Consider the following 24,936-nt stretch of genomic DNA (forward strand, 5'->3'; position numbering starts at 1 on the left):
CTCCTGAGTGGTACAATGTTCGTGTCATGAATGTCATGTTGTTGGACAACGATGAACCTGCGAATTATGAGGAAGCGATGATGAGCCCAGACTCCGAAAAATGGTTAGAAGCCATGAAATCCGAAATGGGATCCATGTATGAAAACCAAGTATGGACTTTGGTAGACTTACCGAATGACCGAAAGGCCGTTGAGAACAAATGGATTTTCAAGAAGAAAACAGATGCTGATGGAAATGTTACCGTCTATAAAGCTCGACTTGTCGCAAAAGGTTTTCAACAAATTCAAGGAATTGACTACGATGAGACTTTCTCACCCGTAGCGATGCTAAAGTCTGTTCGGATTATGTTAGCAATTGCTGCATTTTTCGATTACGAAATTTGGCAGATGGATGTCAAAACCGCGTTCCTTAATGGTCACATTGAGGAAGAGTTATACATGGTTCAGCCCAAAGGTTTTGTCGATCCTAAGGATGCTAATAAGGTATGCAAACTTCAGCGTTCCATTTATGGGCTGAAGCAAGCATCTCGGAGTTGGAATCTCCGTTTTGATAAGGTGATCAAAGGGTTTGGATTTGTCCAAACTCACGGAGAAGCTTGTATTTACAAGAAAGTGAGTGGGAGCTCTGTAGCATTTCTAATACTGTATGTGGATGACATATTGCTGATTGGGAATGATATAGAACTTCTTAAAAGTGTTAAAGGCTATTTGAATAAAAGTTTTTCAATGAAAGACCTTGGTGAAGCAGCTTACATATTAGGCATCAAGATTTATAAAGATAGATCAAGACGCCTGATAGGACTTACACAAAGTACATACCTTGACAAAGTTTTGAAAAGGTTCAAAATGGATCAAGCAAAGAAAGGGTTCTTGCCCATGTTGCAAGGTAAGACATTGAGTAAGACTCAGTGTCCAGCTTCGGCAGAAGATAGAGAAAAGATGAATAGTATCCCCTATGCCTCAGCCATAGGCTCTATTATGTATGCCATGCTGTGTACTAGACCAGACGTGTGTCATGCTGTTAGTTTGACTAGCAGGTACCAAAGTGATCCAGGAGTGGAACACTGGACAGCAGTTAAGAATATCCTTAAGTACCTAAAAAGGACTAAAGAAATGTTTCTCGTTTATGGAGGTGACGAACAGCTCGTCGTAAAGGGTTACGTCGATGCTAGTTTTGACACTGATCCGGATGACTCTAAGTCTCAATCTGGATACGTATTTATTTTGAATGGTGGTGCAGTTAGCTGGAAGAGTTCCAAGCAGAGCGTTGTGGCAGCATCAACAACTGAAGCGAAATATGTGGCTGCTTCAGAAGCGGCACAGGAAGGAGTTTGGATGAAGGAGTTCATATCTGAACTTGGTGTGGTTCCGAGTGCGTTGGATCCCATGGACATCTATTGTGACAACACTGGTGCCATAGCCAACGCCAAGGAGCCGAGGTCTCACAAGAATTCCAAGCATATTAAACGCCGGTTTCACACTATTCGTGAATATGTCAAGGATGGTGACATAAAGATTTGCAAAGTACATACGGATCTGAATGTCACAGACCCGTTGACTAAACCTCTTCCACGAGCAAAACATGATCAACACCAAGACTCCATGGGTGTTAGATTTATTACAATGTAAACTAGATTATTGACTCTAGTGCAAGTGGGAGACTGTTGGAAATATGCCCTAGAGGCAATAATAAATTTGTTATTATCATATTTCATTGTTCTTGATAAATGTTTATTGCCCATGCTATAATTGTATTGATTGGAAACTCAAATACATGTGTGGATAAATAAACAAATACCGTGTCCCTAATACGCCTCTACTAGATTAGCTCGTTGATTAAAGATGGTTAAGGTTTCCTAACCATAGACATGTGTTGTCATTTAATAACGAGGTCATATCATTAGGAGAATGATGTGATGGACAGACCCAAATCTAAACATAGCTTTTGATCGTGTCACTTAAGTTTAAGTTGCTTATGTTTTATTATGTCAAGTATTATTTCTTTAGACCATGAGATCATGCCACTCCCTAGTACCGGAAGAATACTTTGTGGGCATCAACCGTCATCTCGTAACTGGGTGATCATAAAGGTGTTTTTCAAGTATCCCAGAAGGTGCTTGTTGGGTTGTATGGATCAAGACTGGGATTTGTCACTCCTTGTGACGGAGAGATATCTCTGGGCCCTCTCGGTAATATAACATCCTAATGAGCTTGCAAGCATGTGACTAATGTGTTTAGTTGCGGGGGTATTATATTACGGAACGAGTAAAGAGAACTTGCCGGTAACGAGATTAAACTAGGTATGGCGATACCGACGATCAAATCTCGGGCAAGTAATATATCGCGAGACAAAGAGAATTGGATACTGGATTAATTGAATCCTCGACATAGTGGTTCAACCGATGAGATCTTCGTGGAATATGTGGGAACTATTATGGACATCCAGGTCCCGCTATTGGTTATTGATATTTGATCATGTCCACATGTTCTCGAACCCGTAGGGTCACACACTTAACGTTTCATGTTGCTTGGGTTAGATGAGATAAATGATGATGATATCGAATTATGATTCGGAGTCTTGGATGGGATCCTAGACGCAACGAGGAGCTCCGAAATGTTCCGGAGATAAAGATTTATATATGGAAAGTTGTTTTCAGGGTTCTGGAAAGTTTGGAATATTTCCCGGTTTTGACCGGGAAGCTTCTAGAAGGTTCCGGAGGGATCCGGAGGGTTCCACCTTGAGGCCCACCTATCCCTGGGCTAAATGGGCCTGTGAGGGAGCACCCTGGCCTTAATGGGCCGAGGGGCTAGCCCACAGGGCCCATGCGGCCAGGAGGAGAGTCCTGGCCGCGGGAGAGTCCTGGCCGCATGAGAGTCCTGGCCGCGGGAGAGTCCTGGCCGCATGAGAGTCCTGGCCGCCGGAGAGTCCTGGCCGCGGGATAGTCCTGGCCGGCCACGCCTCCTCTACCCCTATATAAATAGAAGGGGGGGCAAGGGAGAGAGACACCCCCAAGCTTTCAGTTGGATCTCTCTCCCCTGAGCCCTCCTCTCCTCCTCTTCTCACGCGCACGGCGTAGCCCTGCCCGTGAGAATATTCACCATAGTCACCACGCCGTCGTGCTGCCGGGATCTCGTCTACCTCTCCCTCTCGCTTGCTGGATCGAGGAAGGAGGAGATAACGTGAAGCTGAACGTGTGGATACCAAGGAGGTGCTGTCCGTTCGGCACTGAGATTGATCTCATTGAAAGTTCCACTACACCAACAACGATCTCGTGATCGTAACGCTTAGCGGTCTACGAGGGTATGGTGTTCATGATCCCTCTCGTTACATACATCTAGTATATATATTCTTGGGTTTCTTCCGCACTTCTCGTAGGAAAATTTTTGTTTCCTATGCAACGAACCCAACAGGGACGGCGCGGCGCGGCACGGCGAGCTCGGGGACGTGGTCGGAGGCGTTGTCCTGACACGTGCCGCGGAAGAAGCGTCAGGACATATTACCTATTTCTGACGCGTCTCTAAGTGTCAGAAGTTTTGGAGTTATCTCTGACACTTGATTAGAGCAGCATAGAGGGTTTCCGACGCATCAGAAATAAGTGATTTTGTAGTAGTGCCTCCTATATCTCCCTATTATGCACATAAACTCCTTAAATTATGACAACATTTCATCACTTGAATTGAAAAAAAAATCACGATAGTATCACACACAATTTCATAACATTTCAAATTCATAGATTTTTTAATTTAAAGTCAACGTGGGGGGAGTCCCTTTTGCTCATCGACGCCCGGGCTGAACTCGGCAACTCGCCATGTCGGCTGATGCAATACTCAGTAGTAGAGGTCACAGGGGGGTAGTGGATGACATGATGGTGTGACGAGGTGGCGGCAGCGTGGTGGCCGAGAAGGCTGAATGGAGACGGTTGGCGGCAAATAGCGGAATTCTGCTGTCGCTAGACTCTATTTTGGTCGGGAACGACCACGGGGTAGTGCCAAGGGGTGCGGCTTGCTGATCCAGAGCTCCATGAGGCATGGGGAGGCCAGACGATGGCGTCACAGGATCACCAGACGGCATGTGATATTGCTTTAAACGTCATAGGATATTGCTGGTTGAGGATAGTTGGGCAACCGAATTTGAATTCCAATGAGTAGTAGTTGGTTTCATAGTTTTAGTTTTAAGACAAAAGAGAAAGAAAATAAGAGATTCTCTGAATTTTTTTAAAATCATATAAAATCTTTAGAAATCATATCTTCGGTAACTTTTAGTAGAAATCAATTTAGCTCCGTCTGGATGTAGACATTGAGAGACTTGACATTACATTGGTTTCAATGCCATATCACATTATATTGATATTGACGTTGAATGCCAATATTTTTGTTTGGACGGTAAGGCATTTGGAATCCAAACTTGATATTGAGGTTGGATGACCAAAATGATGAAATTAATATTAAGATTAAATGACGCCAACCTAATTCTAAACATAATCTTCGTCGCATGTTAGATAGTCCGAGATATAATTTTCAGTTACATAGATAAACAAGACAAGACATCCCCAAAGCCATAATCCAAATCCAGTTACATGGATAAACAAAATGAAGCAAGTCAACGGGTTAACAAAATAAGCAGCTGAAATCAGGTAGGAAACAACCAAATGCCTGCTGCATCTATAACTCATATTACAGATCTGTGCAAGTGGCGAACAAAATCAGAATCCCCAACATACAGTACAAAGCAACATCACAGTTCCAACCTTGCTCCAAATCAGATCTGCTACTTCTTCTTGGGGAGATGGTAGGGGAGGCACCGCTCCAAGGAGATGGGAGGGGAGGCGCGGCTGCTGCTTCTTCTTCGGGAGCGACGAGGAGAGCCGCTACCTGGAGTGCGCGACGGCGGCAACAGGCGAGGCCAGCACTGCTCGGGGTTGCAGATGCGCTCGGGGCATCTCACACAGCAAGGGCGGTTCGACGGAAATCGTTCAGTTCACCGGTTTTCGACAAAACCATCTGGTTCACCCGGTTTTTCCCGATCCGGTGGGCTGTCCGGACTAGTGCGCTTAATAGACTGCAGAGGCCGCTGGTTCCGGTTTTTCAACTAGCGGTCCGGTCCGGTTCCTAAAACTAGTGGCTTAACCCTCCCAATTGGGCCATCGCTATTCTGTACTAGCAGACCCAGTGGTCGATATCGAGGCCGAATGCCTGGTTCGAATACGTCGGACAGCCAAACAGCCTGAATATGCATGCATCCAAACGAGGTGAGAAGACGCTTTGCGCACTTTATTTGGTTTACCTCGCCTTTTCTGCCGCAGGACGAACATAACGGTTTGCACCGAGACAGTGAGACACGCACACACCTGTCCTGGCGGCGGCTGGCTTTTCCCGCGACGGAAAGGGGTGAAAGAGAAAATTCCCCACCCCTTCCGGAAATCTCTCCCAGAAACGCAATTCCCCAACAATAACCTCAAACGGAGGCACCGTCGTTCATCACATCGTTCTCTCTCCCCTCCAAAACCTCTCGCGCCCGCGCGAGAAATCGGTCGCTCGGTGATCTAGTCAGCGGGATCTAGGGTTTCCGCGCGATGCTCTCGCTGCGGAGCGATGCGCGCCACCTGGCGGTGCCTGGCAGGGATGACGCCTGGATCGGGATCAGCGGCGGGACGGGGGTAGCCCCCGATGGGCCAGCGCCAGCTGCGACGTTGCTGCTGGCCCCAGTGTTCCTGGACGCGAGGACCAACCAGCTCGTCGCGGGTGAGCACCTCCGCTGATCACTCCTGCTGTCTCCATTTTAGGACTGCTCAGTTGGTACTTGGTAGCGATTCTTCTGGGCATGGAAGTTCATTTTTAGGTTGTCATAGCCAATTTGTCAGGAGGTTGTATTTTTCCTTCTTCTAGTTTGTGGAGAACCATGCTCTGCGTCCGGGGTAGCTTGCGGACAAATTAAGTGGACAATTTGGGATCGGGAAATACAATGTTTTTGCCGGAATTGGGTAAATTTCAGTGGACAATTTGAGTTTGTTGATGGTTTACTCGATCTGCGGGGCTACTGTCATCGTTCGGATTCCCATGAAAGGTCCCAAACGTCTATGCAACAGTGGCATACGTGGATAATTTTTGGGTTGTCTCTCCTAGGTGTGTTAGCTGTAAGTATTCGTGTTGAAACGGGAGCTAGATGTGCTGACTGTGGAGAGCCCATTCGCGGGATGTGTGGAGTGGCGACTGGTGAGAGGATATATGCAGTCTGGGCTCACATGCTTCAGCCTGTTGGGCTCACTCATTTAAAATCAGAACATTTGTATGGCCTGGGTGGATAAGGATTTGCTCATAGTAGTCCGTGTTTTTATTCTGCATAGTAGTTCCATCAATTTTTTGTTTGCCATGTTATTTGTAAGTAATGGTTTGTGCTGCGCATCATATGTCTTATCGATATGGTGGTTTAGTATTATAGTCTTTCCATTCTTTGTATTGCTAGATCTAGGCTGCGTTTGGTCAGATTTAGTACGTGGTGTGCACACGAGGACAGTGATGCACACACAGGAAAGCTGCGGAATGTGTAGATTTGCCGCGGAGGCATGGAGGCGACGTGCAGGGAGTTTGGAGCATGTTGTGCAGTCGGACAAGTTCGGCTGGGGTCGGACACACCAGGCAAACAGTTTAGACAATCAGTTGGACAGTCGATCAAGTTTTCTTCAAATTTTTAGATAGGTAGCCAACAATGGAGGATTAACTGTTCGTACAACTCTTATAAGTGGCACCTGACAAGTGAGTTGTCCACTTTCACGTAGATTAGTGATCGATGTGTGATAGTGTTGAACGCACCCTAGGAAGTTGGGAGCAAAAAACAAGAGTGGAGAAGTACTTGATTTCGCGGGAGCATTGACTAGTGAAGAAAGAAGGGAATATAGTTACAGGTGGAGTCAGGGAGTAGCACTACCAGCAGCATATCTCATGGAAAGTTCAAGTCTAAGGTACATAGAGGTTTGCGCATGATTGCTTCAAGATGGTGAAGGCATATTCGCCATGGTGGAATTTGTGTCAATATGTGTACGTGTTTGGTTATAGTTGGACTTATAATTCGCGTTGGGTTGGTGTTTGGGTTAGTGTTTGAGTCGAACACGTCGCGTTGGGAAGTGTGGTGCAGTATTGTAGCAGTATCAATGGGGAGGAGCACCTGTAGTCAGAGACCCGAGGATGTAGCTGGCAACGGTGAACCTCGTGAACAAATATCGTCCGTGTTGCTGTGATTACTCATTCCTTGATAGATCATCACGCCTCGGGGTTTCTAATTTTGTGTTCTAGATACATATTTTATTGTGTGAAGTTGTGAGTAATGAAGGTCGCTTCATGGAAATGTTTAATGTTTGTCTTGATTCGATAAAATGCCCCGTTTCTGTTTTCCCTCTGCTCAAATGCCCCATAATGTGTCACGGACACGTGGCCCCAGAGTCCACCTGTCAGTGACACATGGTGTGCCATTTCAAGAGCAAACTTGAGCCTGTCATTTTATCAAATCTGGTGCACCTTATTAGTAATATGAAGCTACTGGAGCGTACCTGTTGCATCGTGTGGGATTAAGTGGTGTAGCTATTTAAGTGAATACCCACACTGGAATTGATCTTCCGATATAGCTTATACACCTTTCCAACTATCATATACAAAGGATGTATGTGGCCTGTATCTTCCAGATTTTACTTTTTATTCTAATATTTTTTTTGCGGGTTTTATTCAAATATACTAATTACCACATCTTGGTTCTTCAAATGAATTAGTTGATGAGGAGGGGCACTTAGCTCTTGCCCACCAGAACTATAGAACAGGAAAATATAGGCAGGCACTGGAGCATGCTAAGGCTGTTTACGAGAAGAATCCACGTCGCACTGATAATCTACTTCTCCTTGGGGCTATTTATTTTCAGGTTAGTAATAATTAGATGCTTTGGCATGTTAGTTCTTTCTTCTAAATCCATTACTAAAAGTTATGTTCCATCTGTAGCTTCGTGATTATGATCTGTGCATTTCGAAGAATGAAGAGGCCCTTGCTGTTGATCCAGGATTTGCAGAGTGCTATGGCAACATGGCAAATGCCTGGAAGGTATGTTGAACAGTTATGAAAAAATCTTAAGAGAAAAAGATGGATATGTGTATTATGAATGGCCCCATAAATTCCTGGAGTGATACATGTTATTTTGTCATACAGGAGAAGGGCGACATTGATCTTGCAATTTGTTACTATTTAACGGCTATTAAGGTGTGTGCGTGCTATATTTTCCCAATTTTTAAGGTCTTTTATGCTTCTTTCCAAATTCCGATCTTTCGATCTCGACGAACCTTGCTTAAAGTTTTTGACTGTGATCGAAGCCCCTGTTATATTGCTATGACTTGATCTCATGTGCCAATTGTTTCCACATTTTTCCACAAATTCCCATTAAATTTATATGATATTTTTTCCCTGGATCTAAATGTCCATGACGGCCATCACCATCCCTCTTTACTCTAAATTGACCTAGTGCATGAACCACATAAGCCACATCACCTTTTTAATTAGAGCGATTGGATTGATCATGATTACCTCTCTGCACTTGTGTGATGCGAAACAAAATATAAAAGGAACCATGTGGGGCTAATCTAGGTGACAGTTACTGGCCATATATCAATTAGCAGGTTAGTGCACAAAGGATGGTTGCATTGATTAGAAAGGTTTTATCCCTTCAATTCATCATTTAGGAAGCGATTCAACTTAAGGCAACGGTTGTGCAAGAATGAGATGACGTGTTGTTCCGTCGAGGTGTGCCACTTCTTCCTGACACCTTTTGATGTGCTACAAATAACACTAGGTGCCGGGTGTGGAAGAAATGGCTGGTGGAGCACTAGAATCTGATTGGTTGTGGTCTCAAACTCTCAATCAGAAACAGTGGTTGATGTTTAAATTTTTCCCTTTCCCTGAGTATCTCGGTGACAAAATGTGATGCTGACCAGAGGCAAGCCCAATCCTTGGGTGTTCATACGCCAGGCAGTTATGTCGTTGGCTCGAGCAAGCGACATATACCTTCACCATGATCCGAGGGATCCCAAGCATCGTAAGAACAACCTGCAGCTTCACTGCTCTGGCCCATCTACTTGTCCTAATGGCATCGACAGCATCGGCACCTGACTATACGAACAACAGCAACCATTATCCCCTGATAGAGCCAGCGGAAAGAGGACAGGCAAGGCTGGCACACTACTAGACTACCTAAGTAGTTTGAAACTTCCCTTTCAAAGTTAACCGAGGAGTTTAACACCTAGCCCTGAACACCAAGGTGTCAGAAGTTTGAAACCTTCCTTAACTCATTGGCCTCTCCTGACTCCAAACGCATGAAACCATACCAAAATTGAAGATATAGATTACTTAAACTAGCAAAAGACCCGTGCGTTGCTACGGAACAACGGAAAATTGTATCAAAACGTCAAATCAAATGTTGATGTGTTTCATGGGCACATATGTATATAACGATTATGATATGTTTATTTTCTAGGCTATATTCTGGTCTCTTTCTCTTTTGCACATATGTATATAACGATTATGATATGTTTAATTTGATGTCACAAGCACATATGTGCCCCCCATATATCCAGCCATTTTTGTCAACAACCAGTGATCACATCACTTGCATCGATAAATGTGTTCGAAGCGAATACAACAAACAGTTACTATTCTTTCTTCATTGCTATATTTCACAGATATTTATTATCTACCGAGTTTATTATTAACATTTCTAAGGTTTACCTCAGCAATGCACGTTCACGGCACTAGTTATTCTTATACTAAATGTCCATCTCTGTCATGCTGAGTGCATGCCATCTTTACATGGTTCATCATTTATAATATTGGATATCTGTGCTCCAGTCAAAAAAATATTGGATATCTGTGCTCTTTGCGAGGGCATACCTAGGGGTTAAGGGTGTACTGGTGTATTAGAGTCTCAATTAACACCTCCAATAGTCATGGTAAGTTATGTATTGATTTGTCAAAAGAAATAAGTCCATTTTACCCCCTGAACTTATCGGAAAGTTCAAAAAACACTCTGAACTCCGAAACCGGGTATCTTACCGCCCTGAACTTTCGAAACTGGGCACCCGACCCCCCTTCTTCCTGTTTCGCTGGGTTTAGGGCTGTTTTGACCCGTTGACTGCCAGGTGGCATGCCATGCTGCCCACCCCGCGCCCGACTGCCTCTCTCTCCTCTCTCATTCTCTTCCCAATTTGCTTCTTCTCCGGTGGACCTTGACTGCCTCGCCACCGCCGGAGTCAATGGGGTCCCGCTGCCGCCCTCCACGACCATGGTGCTGCGCTGCCTCCTTCTCACCCTCCACTTTGACCCGAACAGTGTCCGCATCCGCCCCCGCTCCGCCCGACGGTGAATCACTACCACCGCCACTGACGACCTCGTGGTGCGGCAGCGTGTCCTGTTGAAGGAGCTGGAGGTCAGGGGAAGACCTGTCCCGCGCGGCGTGTGGAAGGCCAGGACGAGGACGAGGACGAGGAGGCCTGCTAGTGACAGTGCGCGCCGGGCCTGCGCGCGGGCGCCGCCACCGCCTCCTGCTTCGTGGCTGCTGGTGCCGCTGCCAACGGCGACTTTTGCTGCCGCCGCTGCATCACAGCCGCCACCAGGCGCCAAGCTTTGTGTCCGGAGAAGATGAAGCTTCTGTCCGATGCGTCAATTTTGGTTGGGATCTCCTCTCTGCTGGCGGATTGGCTTTGTAGAGAAAGAGCCGCCTCTGCAAAGACACGTCCTGCTGTGAATAGGTGTACTGTACTCACTGGCGGATGCAATTGTTGTGTGGGGGGGGGGGGACCAGCAGGGGCCCTTTTTTTATACTATAACTTATGTACTTTTATGCTTTGCCTCCCCCTAACAATTGTATTTACTGTTGGCCCTCATACTTTTTTCCTTCCTCCGCTCCTGACTATACTATTCACATTGGGATTTATCCTATCTGTTTATTGGTGCGTCGCTCAAATTTGGACTTGTAACTCTGGCAAGGTAGACGAATGTTGTGTCAATATCACCAAATGGTTCGCAGAATTTTTCAACACCATTAGAGGTGCTAACTGGGCTTCTAGTTCACCTCATGTGGCTAGCGCACACAATGTGCTCCTGCTTCTTGCTCTTTGATTTCAATAAAAGTTGAACATTTGACTATTTCTAAGCTAAATGTGCAGATGCAAGATTGTGGATGTAATGGTCTCATTGTGAACTATTTTCTTGCAGATACGTTCAAATTTTTGTGACGCATGGTCAAACCTTGCAAGTGCATATACACGTAAAGGGAGATTACATGACGCAGCACAATGCTGTAGACAAGCGCTTATTCTGAACCCACGTTTGGTATGTATATTCACATGTTTCCAGTAATGCTATAAATTCATTTTGTGAGCTGACGTTTTGTTATTCTATGATTTAGGTTGATGCACATAGTAATCTGGGAAATTTAATGAAAGCCCAGGGGTTTGTGGAAGAGGTAAGCAAGTTGCGTTCTAGGCTTCAACAAGTGGTACCATTGAATGATCCTTTTGATTTCATTTGATTGCATTTGCAGGCATATACTTGCTACCTTGAAGCAATACGAATAGATCCACACTTTGCAATTGCATGGTCAAATCTCGCCGGCCTGTTTATGGAGGTTGGGGACCTTAATAAGGCTATGCAGTATTACAAGGTAAATGACACAATGATGTGTAAGACCCCGGGACCGGAATTATAATTTAGCCCCAAATTGCTAACCTTTGCATAATTCAAGCCTCAGGTTCTTAACCTATGATAAACACCTCAATACATACAAGCATTAATGTGCTCATCGCAGGGTTTTGCAACATGAATATCATTACCAAAACTCTACAGAAGAGAGTAATTACAAAGCTCATACAAGGAGCAGAATAACAAATATTACAAAGAGAGGACACATGTCCCAACATTACATCATTACATCAGCGGAAGTCGAACTATGCCCGAGTACGGACAAGAATACAACATGGCCTGAAGAGGCTGGAAGCTGGAAGGAAAACCCGCCACGAGTCTCAGAACCCTGATCTGGATCTCCTGGCTAAACATCGAATCCAACTTCGTGCTCCACGAAGAAGCTAGCAGCTCACATGCTCTGCTGGAACCTCTAAAGAAAACAACGTTGCAAAGTAACTGAGTACAAAGTACTCACAAGACTTACGGGAAAACTAAACTAAATATGCAACAAGTCTCAAAAAAGGGAATATGGTGGGGTTATGCAGTAGCAACAATATCTGGAGAGACACTCTAATAGCGTCTAGTGAGAGGATGAGAAGCGTCTACTAAGGTGAAAGGTGATTAACCTATTTACTAAACACCAAACAACACAATCCTCATATCACCCCCTCAACACCCTGTGAGGAAGCAATCCAAAGGACACTCACACTTAAGCAGTTTTGAGCATATCCATGATTAGGGCTAATTACTACTCAAGTTTATGAGATTAAGTTGGTTAAGTTCTCTATGATCAAGTAATGACCAACCAAGTCGTCCATAACCGCGGACACGGCTTTCCGAAAAATTTATCCCTGCAGGGTGCACCAATTTACCCGTACACGTTCGACCAACCCACGAATACCAAGCGTGCTCACACTCAAATGTGCGCTGGCTGGATTGAGCGACACGACGTTTCCAAGTTCCACAACTAATCCAGGGGGACCACCCTACTGAGTATCCGAAACGAGAGTCCGGCCGAAGCGTCGTACGGACTCAAGAGTTGCGTGGACAGCTGGTAGTGGTTCAGGGCCCGCAAGATGACAACTCCAGACTAGTGCCGCAACCCTATATGAATGCAAAGTCACCAACAAGTCTCTAACACAACACCAGTGTATATGCGATATGCCAAATGGAACGCCCGAACTATGTGGCCCCTGGAAGAGCTGATGATCAAGTACTAAGTCGAGAGGGAAGCCATATCTTCTCCCACGAGCGGTTAGCGCGAAGTTTCTTGGATCGGCGAAAACGAGAACTCAGTCCTTAGGTTGGCGCAAATGGAACAAATCACCAGTGCGTTCGAGCACGGCCTCCCATCGTTGCCTTGTTACATTTAATATCATATCACAGTTTAATTAATTGCAATTAAAACATAAAGTAGCATGTGGATGTAGCAATGGTAGATCCTAGACTCGCAACTAAGCATGACATCTAATGACCAAGAGTAAGGCAACAAACAAACATGTGACATGGTAATAGGATAAGGAACCAGACAACAGGCATTTGAATCGAGCTGACTAAAGTTATGCAACCCTAGAGGCATCGTGACAAGAACCGAGAACGTGACTTAATGCAAGAATGAGAGAGAGGCATTGGGTATAAACAACATGTTCAAGGAATGGCTGCTTACCTGGAGTACTCAATTGCCCGGAATTGAGCAAGAATCCTGGAAGAAGAACACAAGTGTAGTCGTCGTCGTAAGAATTGAAGACTAGTGAGGAAGAAGCAAATACACCACATAAAAGGAAAGTATAAGCATACAAGATACACATGGTATTTAATATGCGCAAACAAAGGATGATGCGTGGCATATAGGGACGATGCATGTCATATTAAGGATTCCGAAAGTAAATCCGATATACGAATACCAAATTAAATGGAGTCCGAAACATTATCTATAGCATTCACACAACTCCATATGCAAAGAGAACATTTAATTAAATATCTACAAACAACAAGGTTATAGTTATTTTAGCATCTATGATCATGACATGGACAAGTGCACAACATGCTTTAACAAAAACTACACAAACAACCGACAAGGTCGGGGTTGCACACACTAATGGAAACAAGTTACCTGCAACTATCGATACAACCACGGCCATCTCATACAACACATGCATATCGACAATCGCAACCTACGGTCTACGCCACAAAACGGTCGCTCCAAGGTTCTACCTTCGTCGCGTGCCACGTCCGTAGTCGATGTAGTCGACGTCGTCGAAGTAGTCGTGCACGTGGGCGAAGTAGTCGTTCACTACAAGGTATTCGTTCATGGCTCCATCTTCGTGGTTCGTCGGTCTTCGCGGCACACAGCAAGGTTTTGGGCAGCAGCGCGGCGAAGCACACGCGGAGCAACGGCAGGAGCAGTACAACAGCGAGCGGGAGCAGCAACACAAACACGGCCAGAGGACAGCAGCCAAGAGACACTTGCTTGGGCTTGGGCCTGCGGGCTGGAGATGGGCCAAGTGGAGATGGGCTTGGGCGAGCTGGGCCGGAAGGAGGTTGCAGGCGGTGAGAGGTGCACGGGCCTGAGAGGGCTCGGCTGCGCTCGGTGGAAGGGGAGGCGGAGCAGGCTCGGCGAGGTGGAGGTGGAGGCGGAGCAGGGAGCCTGGCGGCGCTGCTGGGGGTGAAGTGTAGGGGCAGGTCAGCGTCGTGGGGGAGGGCGAGCTCGGGCAGACGACGGGCGGCGCTACCGGCGGTGAGCTCGCGCGGGAGGCGGCAGGCTCTCGTGGAGCTGCAGGCGCGGGGCAGAGGGAGAAGGGCGCGAGGGGAGGCGCCGGCGAGGAAGCAGACGAGGCGGCGCGACCAGGAGCTGGGCGACGCGGGGCAGCCAGGCGAGGAGAGCGGGAGGCGCGCGCGGGGCCTGGGAGAAAGGGAGGCGCGCGAGGCCGGGGAGAGGAGGGCGCGCGGGGAGAGAGGAGAGAAGAGGGGCGCCAGCCATGGGAGAAGATCGGGAGCCAGAGGGCTGCTTGCTTCGGGAGGAAGAAGGCCAGGGAAGAAAGGGGATCGGGGGAGGAAGAAGGGTGGCGGCGGCCAGGGAAAGAAGAGGGAGAAAAGAAAAGAAAGGAAGGGGCTAGCTTTATAGGTTAGGGTTTTGCTTATTTGGGCTTTTGGGCCAACAAAAGTCTCAAACAAAAAATACGGGTTTTACCAATTTATATTTTCATGACAAATTAAGAGACGAGAGGCTAGGTCTAATTAAACCCGGAAGTAATTTGTCAAACCAAAACAGGATTTCTACAAAAATAGTTTTAGGCTTTCGCGAACACAACGAATGACAAGCACAGGTGTCAACACAAAAGAAGTGACATTTGGTGCAAGCGAAATAATTATTTCATGCGACATGATGCTAATGACATGGCGAAAATAATTATGATGACATGGGCATGACAGATGATGAAGATAAATAAATTACAAAACAGTCCAAAAGGGTTTAAAAGGAAAAGGGTTGCTCTCGGGCTGTTACATGATGCAAGCTTTTGGTGGAAACCGGAAATATCTACTACTATATGTACTAATAACGTTTCAACCTGAATGCCATATATTGGTCAACGTATGGGAACAAAAGGAATGTATGTGGTGACCTACTCTGGTTAATAAAGTTTGAGTATTAGTGGATTTAAATGTTCTGTGGGGTGCTGTGCACAGCTAGTTAATTAATATAAAAAAGAAAAGTTATGTAGAAATTACTTCATTAATACATGAGTGGTAAGAGGATTATCTCATCTACTAACATAATGTACTGTTATTTGATGCTGCGAGTAACATAACAGTGGATTTTCTCCCCTGTTAGTTCTGGTTCAACAAAACTGTTCCCCGCTCTTGACAGCAAGCTCATATTTAGGCTCTGAAATCCTCAATTGTCACTGAGGCATTAAGTGCCTCGCGAAAAAGAGAACTTAGTGTGAAGGTGAACGAAAGATGTTTAGTGTACTTCCCATGGTGTTATACTCATGTTGTGCACGATTGCAGTTTCAACTGTAGAACCTTAAACCTTTTAGTTGCTTCCTTGGTACCCAATCTATAATTTTTCGAGACGCTATCTTGGGGCACTGGTGTGGGATACAAGTAATTGTTATTAAAAAAAATGCTAAGCTGATATTACATACATAAAGAAAACAATGCTTTTAAGAAATATGGTCCCATTGATACCAGATAACTTTCCAATTTGATTATTTGGTTTGACTGTCAGTATGCAAACTTTCTGTAGATTAGTTAAATTAGATTGCTATATTAGGTTCACTGTGTAATTTGCTTTCATGGGTGTACCGTGTACATATTTTATTATTTTTGTAATGGCACATTGAGCTATCTTGTCAAAAAACATATCAAACTATATATCAGCAGTGAAAGTAAAGAAACTGAAGATGCCCAAAATGTTGTATTTGCATACCCACTGTTCTCCTTTCTCTACTTTTCTTTATTTCTTTCTCCTTAATCATGGAATGCCTGTTTCGAGTCCACATGCCCCTTCCCTTTCCTTTCCTCTTGCACTAACCATCTTGAATACCCATCCCCTGGTCCTCCTTACAGTACATATTCCTGGCTCTTCAAGTCTCTGGGTGCAAGTAAAGCGGAAGTGACTGGTTAGTGCTAAGTTAGCAGACCAGCAATGGAGTCTGCTTTGTGTAGATTTAACCAGATATATAGAGATGTAACTTGTTCATGGCAACAGCTAACATTGTTTGAATGTGTCATCCCTGGGAACTTGTGGCGTGCGGTTGTGTCATAGATGTATTTCACCATGTCAGAGTTTTTATTTTTTCGTACGCAGTAGATAAACCGATTGTCTCTTGAGGCATATGGAGGCTGTCGCCATATCCGTGTTCCACTTCGTTATATGCTATGCAATGATCTTTCGCGGTGTATTCATGAAATCAACTCCTTTGGACAGGAAAGTGAATGAAAAATTCATTTTTTTGTAATCTAGTCTGTAATATGTTCTAGTACTGATGCTTTAAAATTTGAACTTCCAAGTTTAAAATGTATTAGAAGAAATTAAAAGATAAACTTCTGACACTGGTTCCCATTGTCGTTTGGTTTGTTTTTCTTTTCCTTTTGATTTATCACTTGTCAAATTTCTTATTTTGTTACTCTTAACATAGAGAGAGTTTGAACTAGAAGTTTATACGATAGATATTGTACATTTATAAGTACACATAGATCTTTCAGGGGAATTTTCCATGTTCATGAATGCCTTAACGAAAGGCGATTGCATAATTCCGGCAAAGGGTGGCTGCATAGCAATTGTTGACTGTATTGTAGCTCCATATATTGCTTCCTTGTTTTATTCTCATGAAATAGATTGTTGGTCTGCTTTAATCTTCCTGACAACGAGGTTGATGGCCAATGATTTCAGTGATACCATTGCTCTATTTTTGTTTCTTATGCAAAGTCTTGCAGGAAGCTGTTAAACTTAATCCATCTTTTGCTGATGCACATCTTAATCAAGGGAACGTGTACAAGGTTAGTCTTATGAACTATGACAGTAGCTTATGGCATGGGAAGTTGTCAACAATTGGTTATGGAGCAAGTTTTTTTTGGCTTGTACAGGCTATGGGAATGCTCGAGGAGGCAATTGCATGTTATCAGCGTGCTTTGCAGGCTCGGCCAGACTATGCGATGGCTTATGGTACAGTATCTTGCTTTTTCTCTGTGTGTAGGATGTATGGTAGGTTTGGTTTGTGTCCAACTCAGCACTGCCAACTTTCTTGATCATAAACCAAACAAATACCAGTCTTGGAAGTAGTTTATTGGCAATAAATTCTGGTCCCACTTCCCATGGAGAAATCAAGAGAATCGGCTGCCAATTGTTGGTGCCCCTTAATAGCACATACATATTTATATTCTAAAGAAGTAAATCCATTTTACCCTCCTCAACTGTTGGTAAAGTCTAAATTTGACCCTAAACTCTAAAACCGGGCAAAATACCACCCTGAACTCCTGAAACCGTCCACGAGGACCACCCCCCCTGGCAGTTTCCCTGTCAGCTTGGCTGGTTTTAGTGGCCACGCTGGCGCTTTGACCAGCCTTTACACGCTGGCAAAGGATGGGCCAGCCCTGCTCTCTTCTCTTTCTCTCCCGTGCCCTTTCTTTCCTCTCCTTTGCCCCTTCTCTCTCTCTCTCTCTCTCTCAGTTCTTTCCCCACTGAACCCGTGGTTCTTCTCCATTAAATTGCCATGGAATCTGTTTTCTGATAAAAAGAATGAACCGAATCAGAGGACAAGAAGAAGAATAAGAATAGTGCAGTGCAGCAGCTTGAGGAGGAGAAGAACCAGAATCTCAATGCTCGAATTGTTTGGGCCACTGTCGTGCAGGTCGTTGAGTTACGACATCATCGATTCCCCACTCTCCCGTGGATCCACTCCGGCCAGACATGGACGACGGCAAGTAGCTGAGAACAGAGGAAAATGGGGATGGTGCGGAGGTGCTGCTGCTGCCGAATTGCCGCCGCTGCCGTGCTCAACAGCTGCCGCCGGTGCTGAATCGAAGAGCTGCTGCAGCTCAACCGCCACCGCTGACCTGAATCTAAGACCTGCTGCAGCGGCGTCTATAGGGTTCAGTGGGGAAAGAGGAAACACGAGAGAGAGAGAGAGGGAGGGAGGGAGGGAGGGAGGGAGGGAGGGAGGGAGAGAGAGAGAGAGCGCGCGAGCGCCCACCCTTTTGCCAGCTGGTGGTCAAAGGCTGGTCAAAGTGCCAGCGTGGCCACCAAAACCAGCCAAGCCAAAGGGAAGACAGGCAGGGGGTCCTCATGGACGGTTTCAGGAGTTCAGGGGGTAATTTGCCCGGTCTTAGAGTTTAGGGTCAAGTTTGGACTTCTACTCTAAATAGCAAATCAAAAGAAGCTTGGAGAATGACATGCAAGCTCAATATTTATCAACTACCAAACAATTATAGATTTCATTGTCTGCAGCCAAAAATTGGCATGTTACTGTTGGATACTGACTAAACCTACCATTAGTCTTCTTTTTTTTTCAAATTTCTCTGTGTAAATACTAATTGAGTGACATTTGCCTCTTGAGTCCATTATTTAGATGTTCATCATGGATGAGATATGTACAAGCTGACAAGAGAATGGTCCTTTATTTACCTTCAAAGTACAGCCTTAGTAGACCTCGTAATGCAAAGGGCGGGTGGACATTTTCATGCAGGTAATCTTGCCACTATCTACTATGAGCAACGGCAGCTTGATATGTCAATTCATTGTTACAGTCAAGCTATACTGTGTGACCCTCGGTTTGTGGAAGCACACAATAACATGGTAAGTTCTGAAAGTGCTTACTGTTCATATCTGACTGGTCAAAAGTTATGTTGGTTACTTTGCTTACATTTCTTTCATAGGGTAATGCACTTAAAGATGCTGGAAGAGTAGAAGAGGCAATTAATTGCTTCCAAGTATGTCATACTTCATTTTTGTGAATTATATATTTTGTTCTAGTCTGATCTATTCACCTTCTTGTGTACAGTCATGCCTTATATTGCAGGCAAACCATCCGCAGGCTCTTACTAACCTAGGAAACATATACATGGAATGGTAGGATTCTCGTTCTTTTTTGTGTGTGATACCCAACAACTTTGAGGTACTTTTACCATGTAGACTAAAATAAAATTGCAGGAACATGGCAAGTGCTGCTGCTTCATTCTACAAAGCAGCGATCGCTGTTACATCTGGGTTGACATCTCCATTCAACAATTTGGCAGTCATATACAAGCAACAGGTACTAGCTTGAAGATTTCATTTTATTATATAACTTTGTAGAGGATTATGCTTATTATTTTTGTGGTTTGAGATGGCATGCTTTATTTTCCACCAACAGTTTAGTTAGAATGTGTGCAGCAATATGTATACCCTTTTTTCTTTTCTAATATTGTTCATCTTTGTGTGGATCAGGGAAGCTATGCTGATGCCATTGCATGTTACACTGAAGTACTTCGTATAGATCCTACTGCGGCTGATGCGCTAGTTAATAGAGGAAACACATTTAAGGAGTTCGGTAGAGTAGCCGAGGCAATTCAAGATTACATGCAGGCTGCAACAATCATGCCGACTATGGCGGAAGCTCATGCCAACTTAGCCTCAGCTTATAAAGATAGGTACTATTTAGCAATCAGGCATATTAGAGTTTAGGTACTACCACCTAGTTGTTACAGTGTTCTTATGTTTCTAGTTGAATTTAATGTTGTGAAATGTGATCTTTCCTCTGTAGTGGAAATCAAGAATCAGCGATAACTAGCTATAAAAAAGCTCTTTGTTTGCGTCCTGATTTTCCAGAAGTTACATGCAACCTTCTGCATACTCTGCAGGTAAGATCCATTCCACATACTGTTTTCTCCAACCAAAACATGGAAGCACATGGTCAGAGTATTATACAACTTGATATATTATCCACCTGTTATCCTGAAAACCACGAGATATAATTTAGTATATTTCTTGAAACTAACATACTGGTATACTTCCTTGCTGTACAATTCTTTTGTCATGCAAAATATCATCATGATTTTTTTATGTTATTTTGGATATTGAATGTTTAATGTGCTCAGTAAGCAAGCTACTGCCAAGTTCTATTCACTTATAATTACAGCTAGCCAGGAAAAGACTAATTACTAAGTGGTTCACCGCAGAGTGTGTGTGACTGGGAAAACAGAGAAACTATGTTCCACGAAGTTGAAGAGATTATCAAACGGCAGATAAAGGTGCTCCTTTGTGATAAATTCATTTTCGGAAGTATGGTAGGAATAGGATAAAGTTGAAAGTGAAAATATAATGAGGATCACAAAGCTTTGGTTATTTTCCAATAGATGTCGCTTCTGCCAAGTGTGCAACCATTTCATGCTATTGCTTATCCTATTGATCCAATGCTCGCATTGGAAATTAGGTATCCTCTTGGTTCTTACTGGTATTATATTTTGTATATATCCATTGTGTACCATCGTTTCTACTTTGTTATTAACACCATTTTTTTGCTTGGTAGCCGCAAATATGCAGTCCAATGCTCCTTGATTGCTTCTCGCTTTGGGTTGCCACCATTTGTCCACCCACCTCCTTTGCCTGTTAGGGCACAGGGTAAACATGGTCGGCTCAGGGTTGGGTATGTACCTAAAGGCAATGCTATTGTATTTTTTGGGCTCCTGCAACAACTGAATAATAGTCAAAATTTGTAGATATGTTAGCAGTGATTTTGGTAATCATCCGCTTTCGCATCTCATGGGTTCGGTATTTGGAATGCATGACGGTAACTATGTTGAGGTTGTTCACTTTTCCTTTTTCTCTTATTTCACCTTGTTTTTCTTTATTAACAACTCATTAACTGATGTGACAGGTTTTTTGCTATGCTTTGAGTCAAAATGATGGCACTGAATGGAGACAGCGTATCCAGGCTGAGGCAGAGCATTTCATTGATGTGTCAGCCATGACATCTGATGTGATTGCAAAGATGATAAATGAAGACAAAATACAAATTTTAATCAATCTTAATGGCTACACAAAGGTAATGCTTATACTTCTCCTTTTCATAACCATTTATCTGTCTTTGCATGTTCTTCAGTCCAGTGACAACCTCATGCTATTTGTGATTTTTTTGTCTTATTTGTTTGTATTGCCTTTTTTTTGCATATTCATATTGGGGCATCTGCTATTCTAGTAGTAGCTGTGCGGTATCTTTGAATATCTTGATATATGCAATGAAGTGTGCTTAAAAAAACGGTTCGGCAGCTTAGTGGGAGCTCAAGCATCTCTTGTTTGATTTTGGCTTCTTTTTATTCTGGTTCATGCGTTTGAACTTTAGCAGGGTGCAAGGAATGAAATTTTCGCATTGCAACCAGCACCGATTCAAGTCTCATACATGGGGTTCCCTGGGACAACCGGTGCTTCTTACATAGACTATTTGGTTACAGATGAGGTCTGAGTTTTTGATAATTATCTTTTTTTATGCCCAATAGTTTCTTAGCTTTTTAGGTGTGCTAAGACTTCTTGTTGTGTATCAATGCTTGCAGTTTGTTTCACCGACTCGCTATGCACATATATACTCTGAAAAGCTTGTTCATCTCCCACATTGCTATTTCGTCAATGACTACAAGCAGGTTCACTTAATTTCACAGTATGCTGCATTTGCTCACTCGATCATTATGTTGTTTCTGACTATGGCTACTATACCAGAAAAACCGTGATGTCTTTAGTCCTCTTTGCCCACATAAAAGGTCAGATTATGGGTTACCTGAGGATAAGTTCATCTTTGCATGCTTTAATCAGCTTTACAAGATGGACCCAGAAATATTTGATACATGGTAACTGTCCATTATCCATGCAGTTTGTTGAAGCCTAGTAGATTCATCAGAGTTTTTCAGGTTAATTTGTTGTCTATCTTTTGAAGGTGTAATATCGTGAAACGTGTTCCAAACAGTGTGTTATGGCTCTTAAGGTTTCCAGCTACCGGTGAAATGAGAGTAAAAGCACGTAAGCAGCTAATAATTCTCTTTCGCCTGAACTTTCCATCTGGAAAAGAAGAAAGCAGAGAACTTAGGTTCTATTCAAATAGAAAAGCTGACATAGATGTTAAACCAACTGAATTTGATATCAATGCTATTCTATGCAGATGCTGCGGCAAGAGGAGTGAGCCCTGATCAGATCATATTCACAGATGTTGCCGTGAAACACGAGCATATCCGAAGAAGCGAGTTAGCAGATCTTTTTCTTGACACGTATGCATTTAACCAGGCATCCCATTTGCTCTGCTTGATAAGCACATCAGTTCATACTGATACTTGGTCTGTTTTCTGGGTGTTTGTAAACTTACTGCATTACAGGCCACTTTGCAATGCACACACAACTGGTACTGACATTCTTTGGGCTGGCTTGCCAATGATCACACTTGCACTGGAGAAAATGGCAACTAGAGTAGCTGGTTCCCTCTGTTTAGCGACTGGGCTTGGAGATGAGATGATTGTTAGCAGGTAAGAAGCATTGATCAGAACTTGGTTTAGTTATAAGCTATCTGGGCCGGCATTGCACATAATCTACCCTTCTTGTATTCCAGCACGAAGGAGTACGAAGATAGAGCAGTTGAACTGGCAACAAATCCTGCCGAACTCCGAATACTGACCAATAAGCTTAAACAAGCTCGTTTGACATGTCCGTTATTTGATACAGCTCGATGGGTAAGTTATTGTGGCATGACAGTAAGAATTTTCCTCTCCGTTAACCCAGGATGTATTTCATGCAGACTGCTTACATACTGTTACAGGTTCGGAACCTTGACAGGGCGTACTTCAAGATGTGGAACCTTTATTGCTCTGGCCGCCATCCAGAGTCGTTTAAGGTGAAAGAAGACGACAATGAGTTCCCATATGACAGATGAGGAGCATGGAAATACCGGCTGTGTAGATAAAAGCAGAGTTGTGACGTAGTAGCATGTTACTCGTTTTTGTCTCCGCCCTGAATTTTAGGTTTACTTTTGACATGAGATTAATCTATATATGTGTGCCAGCAGAAGATTATGGTCTTGGTTTATTCCTGATTGCTATGCTATTTAACCACAACTCCTGTTTTGTCAGGATGTTGAAACCTATCCGCATCTATACAACAGTATTTTAAAATCAAACTTCCTCAATTGTCTTCGATGGTGTCCAATCTGTGTACGTTTTGATGGCCTAACATGGAAGACAAATACAAACAGGGATCAGGACTTGCTGCCCTGCCCTACCACGACCCACCTTTGGTATGTAGGAGCTGAAATGTGAGGGCCTGATTGGATCTTTTGTAGGTTTGCCACGGCATTGAGGCTGTGGGCAGGGCGACCTTTCTATGGTTTGTGAGTTCGAACTTGAAAGTCCAATACGTACGATTCTTCCAAAGGCCGTGTTTTCGTCTGTTCCCGACGCTGTAGCTCAACTCTGTAGGGTCTGGTGCTGTTAGGGTTCCCGCTCCCAAACGATGTCTTGTCCTCATCTGTCAGAGAAGCGATTCACAAGAATGATGTGCCAATTTGTTTTTTATTCAATTGCGTACAGAAGTAAACGAAGTGAGCAAGCAACAAACCATTTGTGCTGCCCGTGACTGACTGACTGACACACACACAAGGTCCCACGCATGCTCTCAGGACATCCACCCAGAGTCTGTAGAGACAATTTTGCCTCTAAACTGACTTGGACCTACACAGTTCCTCTATTCTTATCACCGAATGTTGCAATGTTAGTTTTTTTTTCACCTTTAAACCGGGTCCTGCCATGTAATTAAAAACTATTTTCACCGTCAAGTGCTAGTCCTCCAACCCCACCTTTCCAACTCCCGATTCTGTTTTTATTTGTTAGCGATTGACTCCAGATGAAGCGGCACTTCCTAACTTCTTTGCTTACAGGCACACTCTTGCAGTGCTTGGAGGCGGTCTCTAAGGCTTAGAAGTGTTTATAGAGGTGGGTTTTTTAAAGACTGTGAATGCCGTTAGAATAATGCAATGCAAATCCTCAAAACCAGAGATTTGGGCACATGAAACCACTGGATGCTTATACGTCTCCTCCTGGATATAGCACCTCAGATGGTTCACACGCCTTCATGGTCGTAGTGGTGATGCTGCACATAGTTTGGCCTTAGTTGTTTGTCCGGGGGGTTTGCCTCGCAACTTGCAAATAAGTAGCGGTGAAACCGGATCCGATAATTTTCGGCAGGATCCGGTCGGATACGGAAACATATACCATATAATTTTGTCGAATACAAAATAGGATACAGGACCGGCATTATCCGCGGAAACCGGATTATCCGGATTTTTATTCGGATTATCCGGCGCGTATAATTCGGATTATCCGGATTTTGTTATTCGGCCCAATGAAAGAAAAGCTCAAGCCCAGCTTTGGTTATACTGTATGATTCCTGTATCCCATCCCATCTCTCTATCGTGCACGATTCCAATCCTCATATCTCTCCCGGTGCATTACTATGTGTTGAGCTATTAGTTACTGTATGGAATTTGGTATTTGTTTCCGCATCTCACTACTCCAGAAAACCCCTCCAGTGGCGGTCAAAAAATGGGGTTGGTGACGGTGATCACGCCCGCCACCAACTCTGCGTCACTGGAGATTTTGACACCGGTGGCGGGTAAAATACCCGCCACTGCTTCTCTGAGATCAACAACGGTGGTTAAAATACCCGCCACCGAATACCCGCAAACCGCCACTGTAAATCCTTCATGCACCACCC

The 24,936-nt window shown here is 44.1% G+C and overlaps 1 protein-coding gene across 2 annotated transcripts; it reads left to right on the forward strand.

Moving 5' to 3' along the window:
- Window positions 1-5,306: 5,306 nt before the first annotated feature.
- Window positions 5,307-23,339, forward strand: LOC100822082 (probable UDP-N-acetylglucosamine--peptide N-acetylglucosaminyltransferase SEC). Of its 2 annotated transcripts, none has more exons than XM_003579523.4 (28): window positions 5,307-5,741; window positions 7,760-7,905; window positions 7,983-8,081; window positions 8,187-8,237; window positions 11,241-11,357; window positions 11,434-11,490; window positions 11,569-11,688; window positions 17,151-17,213; window positions 17,301-17,379; window positions 18,899-19,008; window positions 19,089-19,142; window positions 19,214-19,281; window positions 19,363-19,465; window positions 19,639-19,841; window positions 19,955-20,051; window positions 20,370-20,441; window positions 20,547-20,623; window positions 20,720-20,836; window positions 20,910-20,994; window positions 21,068-21,235; window positions 21,536-21,646; window positions 21,741-21,827; window positions 21,904-22,031; window positions 22,118-22,200; window positions 22,340-22,445; window positions 22,551-22,697; window positions 22,781-22,901; window positions 22,988-23,339. In XM_003579523.4, the coding sequence occupies exons 1-28, from the start codon at window positions 5,573-5,575 to the stop codon at window positions 23,099-23,101; spliced, it is 2,952 nt and encodes a 983-aa protein (XP_003579571.1). In that variant the 5' UTR covers window positions 5,307-5,572; the 3' UTR covers window positions 23,102-23,339. The 2 variants fall into 2 exon arrangements, with proteins under 2 accessions (XP_003579571.1, XP_010239774.1); XM_010241472.3 differs by having other exon boundaries at window positions 19,232-19,281.
- Window positions 23,340-24,936: the final 1,597 nt, after the last annotated feature.

The sequence above is a fragment of the Brachypodium distachyon genome, chromosome 5 (assembly GCF_000005505.3).
Source record: "Brachypodium distachyon strain Bd21 chromosome 5, Brachypodium_distachyon_v3.0, whole genome shotgun sequence".
Taxonomy (NCBI): Eukaryota; Viridiplantae; Streptophyta; class Magnoliopsida; order Poales; family Poaceae; genus Brachypodium; species Brachypodium distachyon.